The sequence below is a fragment of the Ostrea edulis genome, chromosome 1 (assembly GCF_947568905.1).
Source record: "Ostrea edulis chromosome 1, xbOstEdul1.1, whole genome shotgun sequence".
Lineage (NCBI taxonomy): Eukaryota > Metazoa > Mollusca > Bivalvia > Ostreida > Ostreidae > Ostrea > Ostrea edulis.
The window spans coordinates 99,711,038-99,721,090 of NC_079164.1; the positions used below are offsets into that span (position 1 = coordinate 99,711,038).

Consider the following 10,053-nt stretch of genomic DNA (forward strand, 5'->3'; position numbering starts at 1 on the left):
GCTATGTTGATAGTTAGTCAATTTTAATGTTTAAACTTGTATATCTTTTAATTTAATTTCCATGTACAGCGCCATTGATTGCATTTTTGTTTGTAAAATTGTGCGATTTTATAAATTTTAATAATGAATAATAAAAGTGAAAAAATTGGAAAGGGAGCTGAAGGAAAATGATATAAAATTGACCCACAAACAAACAGCTCAGCAACTCCAGAACATAAGATAATGAACTGAAGAAACCCTCTGAAATTAAACTCTCCGCTGATAATGAAGGCACCACAATGTCAACTCTTGAGAATCGCCTAACGACACTTGAAAACTATCATGCAATTCCGTCTGCAAACTCTTGAAAATAAAATGAAGTCGCTTGAGGACAACTCTGACAAACAGTGGAACGACTTTACCCCAAAACCACAATACAAATCAGAACAGGTCTTTTTTAGACAAAGATCGCGATGTGAATCACCCATTATGGGAAACATTAGAGTCAAACAACAATGGAACAACGGAACCAAACGTTTTGACACAGGCAAGTGCCCAACCAGGGGAGATAAATCAAACTCCTTTAGTACAGAGGCAATATAGGAAATCAGTCACAGCAGAGCAATGCGTACATATATCAAGCGAATACGAGGGGGAGGGGCATATGTAAAGGTTCCGATGAACATATCATAACCTCGTCCGCAATTCTGTCGCCCTCTACAACAGCAACGAACATATCAGATGACAAATCAAATGAGAGACTCCAAGAACAGCAGCTTGTCAAAATGTGCTTCTACAATCGGCAATGCGTTTGAAAAGCTACATTTGAAAGCCATACAGCGGATGGATGCACAACAAAGTCGATTTACAAAAGCTACTTTTTAAAGTAGGGAAACCTCACAACATATGCAAGGGCATTCACCTCGATACCATTGCAGTTAAAAAAGCTGGAGTGACGGCAAAGCTGATAAGTGAAGTATACCCCTCCAAACCAACAAAGCTAAACATTCTGAATATTCAGTCAGTAGCCTCTGTCCATTGTGTGAGAGCGAACCAGAAGATATGGGTCACCTCCTGCTTCGGTGTGAAAAACTATCTGCGGCTCGACAGCCTTTTACTGAGAAAACAAAAACCATCATATGTTAGAACAACATTCGTCCTGCTGTCAGTTCCAGTGAGGATACCCTGATACAAATCATACTGGATGTAACACATCCATCAATTTCTATCATACTCAAAGATTGTGAAACCACACACAAGATTGAATCATTATCAAGAGACCTGTGCTTTGCCCTACGCAGTGCAAGTGTGGCAGAATTAGAATGAACCCTTACATTCTCCCTCTCCCTCTAATCCTACATTCATCACCCAGTTGCATAAAGTTGGGGTGGGAAGAGCTGTGCCGGTTGGATCAAAGACCCAGGGGGCGCTACGGTAGCCGGATTAGTCTGACCACTGCATATACTGACTGCCTGGATTCGTCTATACACACAAATACTGCAATATTACCCTCTTACCCCTATGCTAGACAGTACAGACATTTTAACCCAATTCATAGATCTTTGTATTGTCAAGGTCATTTTTTCTCCATTCACAAATAAGATGGCCTTTTTTCTTACAAACGTACGAGCAGGGAGCGACTTCAGGGGAATTGAGAAAAGGGAAGACTGAAACTCTGAAGCACTCGTCATCCGAGTCTGAACTTTGAGAACAAATAATAGCTTGAGATCTGGTCCAAGTTTCTTTATATATATATATATGAGAGAGAGAGAGAGAGAGAGAGAGAGAGAGAGAGAGAGAGAGAGAGAGAGAGAGAGAGAGTGTGTGTGTGTGTGTGTGTGTGTGAAATAACCGCGGTGTCCTCAGGAGGTCTTATATTTCTGTCTTCTAAATGTGTTCTCAAATCTTGATACTCACACTCCTTAAACTCTTCTACTGAGATGAGTTGACGAAAGTTTTTAAAATTTTCACCAGTTCTCATTCATTTCAACAATTGGTGAAATCATTCATTTTCTCTAGCAAATTTAAATTACATGTACGTTTCAAAGTCAAAGTTTTTGTATATTTGTCTATTCGCTTAGGTACTAATTTATCAGCTTTTGAGATCATGGCCTCGACTTTGTCATTGTCCGAACTCAGGTAGACCTAGTGCCGAGTTCACCGCAGTCGCTTTTTCGATCAGTACACCTCGCAACATCTTCGCTTGCCAAGGGTTTACGATCCGATCCGCTTCTCTACAAGAAGCGAAGATGACCTCACAACTGAGTCAACCAAACAGCTCCCGGCAATTTTGCTTGCATTCACATGTACATAATATAGGAAATGTAATAATATTTCAACTTTTTAGAATTTTAACACCCCCCCCCCCTTTTAAAAGGAATTTTATAATTGAACTTTTAACAACCAAACTAAGTAAAAATATATATATATGCATGTCTATCAACCCATGCATCCATTCCCCTTTTTTGTGCTGAGTGTCCTTCACATTAATTTTCTGTAGTATATTAAACCATTAAATTGATCAAATATCACATTACGCTTTCGTTGATATTGAACTCTTATCCTTAAGGGTACAGGCATAATTTAATATTTCCGTGTTCCAGATGAAAGCGCGTGCAATGTCAAGGATATTATAATGCCCATCAGGGAATTCCATATAAAGAAATATCACGCTCCTGTTCTTGACTTCACTTTTGAATTAATGAGATAAAATAAATAAAAAATTATTGTTAGAAACTGGCCCGTCCGCAAGTAAGAAAATGGGTGAATGTATAGCATGTGCCCCTGGTGTGTCTTCATACCACAAAAGCAATCAAAACAACGGTCAACACACGCTTAAATGAAAGCAGGGAAAAGTAGCTACTTTCGGTCTACATTACTAAGATACATTTGTAAATATGAAGAATACAAGTTTCAATACAAAAAAAAAGAAGAAAAAATCAACAACAAAAAAAAAAAAAAAAAATAAAAATCAAGAATACATGTACATGTATATACACGCAATATATATATATATATATATATATATATATATATATATATATATATATATATATATAATATATATATATATATTTAAATTTATGTCATGCGCACGACATATCTTGTGCGCATTCATGACAAAATATCTTGTGCTCATAAATTGTTATCTCATGTACACAACATAATATCTCGTGCTCACAACATACGTACGCACAACTCAATATATCTTGTGCATGACATGATATCTTGGTCAATCAAGCTGATGAGTCACGTTCCATGGTTGGTGATCTTTAACCTTGACCTTAAGATCAATACGCCAGTCTCGGGATAAGAACTCTCCTGTGTAGGAGGTACAGTTAGTGGAACTTTGATTGCCTAAGTGGTACAGAGTGAATCTAAAGTCAATGAAGAAGACACAGACACTGGTTTCATACATGGCTCCCATCCTCGTTACTAATACCAATAGTAAGGAGGGGGTGACCCATGTATGAAACAAGTGCCTGTGGAGTTTAAGACAAAAAATGTATTAAAAGCGGCTTCTCTTTAAATATGTAAATGTAGGAAATACAAAATACTATTGAAAGAAATTATTTACTAAAGTAGAAACATAAAATAAACCCCGCCATATTTGTAAGTAATATCCTGGATATGATACATACGATCAACGAAATAACGTGATATAATAACAATTCCATGTATTTGATTACTCCCCGAATTCTTATCACTTACTTGTGTATCAGTCGAATTCCGATGATGAAACAGCGTACGAGAAACTCTCCGAGCACATTCACTTATGCAGGGATGAATAATTTGTCCCACACCCGCATGTAAACAAGTTGTATCGTGTCTTACTATGTATGAGAGTTCTTAAAAGGGAAATAGCTAAAACGTATTTCAGAACCGGCGAATTACTACAACCGGGACCAAAGAGATGTATTGCATCTCACTGATATGGAGCGCCAAATCAATATAAATCAATATAACACTCAAATAATAGAAGATTTCTTTAATTATTTTAAGATATCATCAATTCAAATGTTGCGCACAATTGAATTAATGCGCGCATCAAATCAATTATTGCTCTCATCAATTGAATTAATGCGCGCATCAACTAAATTGATGAATGCAATAATTGATCTGATTCGCGCATTAATTCATTTGATGCGCGCATTAATTCAATTGGCGAGAGCAATAATTGATTTGATGCGCGCATGAACTCATTTAGTGCTCTCATCAAATCTATTGATGCGTGCATCAATGTGGTGGAATTTCAGTTCGATATAAATGATTTGATGATCTCTTCAATTCAGTTAAAATATCTTTAATTATTTACAATGCTTTTGCATACGGAATTAATGCGCTCACCAATTCTTTTAAAGACAGCAACAATTCAATTAAAGATATCATCAATTCAATTCTGGATATGTTGAATTGAAGACATCTATAATTTTATAGCTGCTCTCTCTAAAAGAATTATTGCGAGCATCAATTGAATCAATGATATCAATTCAATTGAAGATAGCAATAATTCAATAATGCGCGCATTAATTAAATTGATGTGCGTTGCAATTCAATTGAAGAGAGCAATAATTCAACTATTGCGAGCATTACTTGAATTAATGCTATTATAGCGCTCATCAATGCAAAATACATGTATATTCCATGATTACAACTGATAACACAGGCGACACATACATGCATGTTCCTTGGAGCACTCCACATTTTTTTGTACATGTATATGATCACATGAAATGTTGAGTTTAGCGGAGTTGGACTCCCAAGGTAGATCGATTGGCATGTACAATACTTGCCACAGGGAGCACTTCTAAATATATGGCGGGTATTAACTAAACCTTGGTCATTTACACCCTGAGTGATACGTACAAACTTTCATGCTAAATTCTATCTATCTTTCGACAAAATCACAGACTTCTAATTCAACCCTCAGTTCCAGTGATATAAATTCCAGGTGACGGATAAAAAAAAATTGACCTATCCTCCAATTATGCAAATCACGTCATTTATCCAAAAAAAAAATAAAAAAATTATAACCCTGTAATACAAAGACTCGTGCTCTGAGATATCCGCGCGTGCGCACACTGCAACGGTAAAACATATCTGGTATCTCGGATTTGTGTTTTCTTTGATTTGACCAATTAAGGTCATACGCGACGTTCTTGACAATTGTTTTCTATCTTCCCTTTATTGAAGTCTATATATAAAAAGTTCCTGTATGATTTGAAATTCCATATTGTAGGAATACAAGTGTTACCATACTGTGTATATCGTGCTGGTTAGATCAAATGAATCTTGTTTCTCGAATTTTTCACTCGTATGGACACGTCACCAATACTGGTGAGTGCTAGATCACCTAATTAGTAATACAATCAGGGATTTTTTATCCCTTGAATCCAGGTAAACAGCCTTCAAGTTTGGGAAAATAGCGATATTTGATTGAAATTGGGAAATTTGTTTCAAAGAAATAAATAAGAAAAACAAGCAAAACGTTAACCATTTGATATTTCATTATCAATGTAGCTGGCTTAAACAAACTTTAATTTCTTTGAAATTGATCACTGTTCGTTATCTTCACCTTTCACAGAGAAAAAACTGTCACAATTTTTTTTGCAACAGAGTGGCACTGAGGTTGGATGGCCCCTCATGGCATATTCTCATCAAACCATCCATCATTTGGGAATTTTTAGGCATCATTTTGGGGAAAACACCTGCTTTTCAGCATTGGGAATATGGCCAAATTTCGGCCCTCTACAGATCCTAAAAAATCCCTGGACAATGGTACAAATTTAGATCCTCAATTTATTTCGATTCTTCTCTTATTCTTTGCTACAAAAACTTCGCATTGTCAGTGAAAGGTGAAGATAACAAACAGCGATCAATATCACAACTCCTACAAGCAATACAAAATAGATAGTTGGGCAAACACGGATCCCTGGACACACCAGAGGTGGAATCAGACAAACACGGATCCCTGGACACACCAGTGGTGGGATCAGGTGCCTAGGAGGAGTAAGCATCCCCTGTACTATCTTCTGTAGTACCTAAGAGATGACTTTAAAATGTTTACCCCTCTTGCACAACCAGGAACAATCCAAAAATATGCTAACTCTAAAACAAACCTGTAATTAATATTGGGTTGAAAAAAGATAGGACGCAAGTGAATTATACCGGAAACGTCACATTATTGCGACACACTGCGCATGTCCTTAACTGCACAATCACTATAGACAACAGAGATTCTGTCAATACATTTCTAATGGATGCAGTAAAACTGGAGAAGATTGGCTTCTCCTCTGTGTTTTAATGTATAGTCAAAATGTATCAGCTTAGATATTCAATATATCTAGCCCAGAGGAATTCAATAGGATAAAAACAAACCAATAAATCTCATTGACTTTAATGTTACGATGCCTTATTCATAATAAAGTTCACACATAATTCACAACAGTTCAAAAAAATTCCTATAAATACACTGTGATATGAACATTAAAAAATTGCATCTGTAAAAAGTTTTATTTGAGTATCACACTTTTGGGGTACACCTGTACCTGGGATGTACATTGGACAACAAAATGCACCCCTCCCTTCCCCTGCAATATTAGAAAAACTTGGAAGCACACTACTGGTCCATGCAGAGGTATAGTAGATTTGGGGTTTTTTAGATTGGGAAGTAACACTAGAATAATGCAGTCTCTTCAAAAACTTCTTATTTGATTTTTGCCTTTTGTAAAAAACAAAATGGAAAAAAAAGAGAAGAATTTTAAGCAGGGCAGTTTGGTGAAGTCAGAGAAAGATTAATACATCTAATGTATTATCTCATGTATGTAAATAAAAATATCCATGTTGATAAATACATTTGCTCATTCATAATACCTAGTATATTGTATATAATACGATGCATACTGTCTTATTTTCTTAAATAATATATGGAACAAAGACAAATACAAGATTGTGTAACAGACCTCCTAAGAAAATGAGATACCCATTGTAAAAACTTCAATATATTCTAATTTTAACCATGACCTGCAGACTTATTGATACACAGTCATGAGTAAATAAAAATTTTAAAAAATTTCAACACTAATTGCTCAACATAATTCAATTTCTACAGGATATTAAAACATAGGTTGCATCCTTTCCTTAGATGAAACCAGTGCATGTCATTGGTTCAGGTTCTAAATAAACTCATGTCCAGCTCTCAAGACATGAAATACCATACATGAAAAACAAATACACAATACAAATGTTATGCACTAAGTACATACAAAAACACAACATATTATTCAAGTTAAGGAAGAGTGATAGAAAAGAGAAATGACAGGGGTAGAGAGTGGAGGACATGTACAATAAAATTTTAAAATTGAAAACTTTCAAATTTACCTTATTTAGTTAAAAAAAATTCATTTTATCAGAAAATGATCTAAATTTAAAAAAAAAAAAATCAAATCCCCTACTACAAGACCCACTAATCAGCTATTCAGTATTCACATGTAAACCTTCTGAGCTACCCAGTTAGGCGATTAGATTTAAAAGGAATATACATGTATTGCTGATATTTATATTTTCATTCAATTTTCAATAGGAAGTCAGCCATTATGATGAAGCATCATTCCTCCTTAAAGAAAATCAGAGCAAAAGCATTTTGACTGTATATTACATCCTTACTACATAAATTCTAACTCATCTATCATTTGACTGTATATTACATCCTTACTACATAAATTCTAGCTCATCTATTTTTTCCTGAACATGCATTCTTGTCTAAAAACATACACAAAAAAATAAAATTGTAGATAGACAGTTTTTATACAAAATGATAAAATTCAATGTTCTCGACTTGACACTTGATTGACTTTTATGCAATATGATAAAAATCAATGTTCTCGAGTCGACACAGGTACAAAAGGTTCCCGTAGATTTCTATATAGCAAGAATGCAAAAAGAACACCAAATATTAAAGTTAGTCCAAAACCGAACCCCAAACCAATCAGAGACCCTATGTTATTCTGAATGAACATCTTTGCTGCCTCGCTGCAACCGGAATAGGCAAGAGCTTGGTTCTCACTGACCTCTTGAGGATATCGTGGAGGTCCGTACGGGTTCCGTTGACACTTCCTCAACCAATCATCAGTGGAATATGGTCCCTGATGTACACAGCACGAGGCCGGCACGAAGATGGTGTTCTGATCGAAACTGATGTAGTTGTGTGGGTTAATCTGTTTGAACCATTCCGACCGTCTGTATAGCTCCCAGCCTCGGTTCTCTACCGCGCAGCAGTCCAGCATTCTTTGTAGGTTGTCCCACGAGTTAGTTATTCTTTTGTTCTCTGCATTACTTTCTACATTGTTCCCATAGTTATAGAGAATGGTATTTTTCATGTTGTTAATCATGTTGGAGCCGACCTTACTTTGAAATGATGCTGCCACTGCCCCAGCAGCAACCATCAAAATGATGGTCAAAATGATCGTCATCATGTATAAGATGAGAATAGGCCGGTTCTGCATCACCGTGCCCACACAACCAACACAGCTAATGATGACGAGTACACACCCGGCGAATATCAACAGATAGGCCGCGGTGGAGTAGAGATCGGAACCAATGACGTCAGAGATGAAAATTTTGTCCACTGCCTGCCAAGCTCCTAGTCCTACACAGACTCCTCCAAGTACGAAGAATAAAATGTTGATTATTGCCAGATAAATCCTCAACTTGCCTCTTGATAATAACCCCATTTTCTTTGCTCAATTCTTAAAATTTCCTGGATAGTTTTTCTCTTATGTACATCAATTCAATCCATCACTGTCCAGTTTTAAAACGTCCAGTATCTCAATCGATCTTTAGCCCGAAGACAGAGTTAAACAAATAGTACACCGGCCTCACCTTGTTTTAAATTCAGTGCTTTCTTGAGTAATCGTTTGTTAAACTGGTACCCATGAAATGTCTCGCGTGAAGGAAGCGTTAAAGAATGATTATTCATGCATACTTGTTATGGGACCCAGTTTATCACCATACCGGATATCAGGTATAAATTACGCAGGTGAAAACTACAGGTGAGATTAATTCGTACTTTGTTGACTTCGACAACTTTAAAGAAAGTGGAAATATTTACGACAAACCAGTGAAAATCTGACCGACTGTAATATTGGAAGGGTTTAAGACAATGGAAGCAGAGACTACATGTATATAATGTACATTTCCAATATGTTTGTCTTTGACATCCTTATAAATTGTAATGAAAGCTATTTTTTCATGAATGCACTGCCGCTGTGAACAATGCGCGTATGAATTTTGATATACATGTACATCAATATTATAGACAAGATAAGTTTATTCCAATTTTGGGCCCAGAGGGCATAACAGTAAGACAGTTTATAACGAAGGAAATTCAAAAAAGAAAGAAAGTTTACAACATTAACTACAGGTTACATAGACTGCAAACTGCATGTGGATGCAGCATGTTGGGGAAACAAGTACATACATATATGAATTGCTAATCATGTATATATATATATATATATATATATATATATATATATATACAACTAAATGGATAGTATCAGTATTATATTATATAGTACGACAGGGAATTCCAACGCACATTTAAGAATGAACTGCAACAAATCGCGCCAGCATACTTTTCATGAAGCGCTTCCCTATAATAATATTATAAATATTTATTCCACATATAATAATATTATAAATATTTATTCCACATATTATACAAAATACTTTCGGCTCGATAGAGGCAACTATTAAGCTTCATGCCATCCAGGTGTTCTTCCGTGAGTAATTGCCGCTCCCCCGTAAATGAATGGATGGGTTGATATAAATTATATATTTTTTTGTTTCGTTGGGTTGTAATAAGTACGGATTTAAAATCCTAAAACATAAAGGACTTGTTAATTTTCTATAATCTTCAAAACTTTAAAAATATATCATTCCCAATCTGATTAAAACCAGATCCTGAGATCCGCTCACTTGGATCGCTACACTTGTAGCGATCTAAGTGAGCGGATCTCAGGATCTGGTTTTAATCAGATTGATATCATTCCTCCCTTTACACAACTCTAAAAT

General features: G+C 35.8%; 1 protein-coding gene across 1 annotated transcript; it reads right to left on the reverse strand.

The window, feature by feature from the left end:
- Positions 1 to 6,360: 6,360 nt before the first annotated feature.
- On the reverse strand, positions 6,361 to 9,419 carry LOC125670771 (CD151 antigen-like). The gene has a single exon (XM_048906138.2). It carries the CDS (start codon positions 8,709 to 8,711, stop codon positions 7,854 to 7,856), a length of 858 nt encoding a protein of 285 aa, XP_048762095.1. The 5' UTR covers positions 8,712 to 9,419; the 3' UTR covers positions 6,361 to 7,853.
- Between the last annotated feature and the right edge of the window lie 634 nt (positions 9,420 to 10,053).

Bases quoted from the DNA above. Each gene is read 5' to 3' on its own strand.
- LOC125670771 (XM_048906138.2), bottom strand. From the start codon at position 8,711: ATGGGGTTATTATCAAGAGGCAAGTTGAGGATTTATCTGGCAATAATC.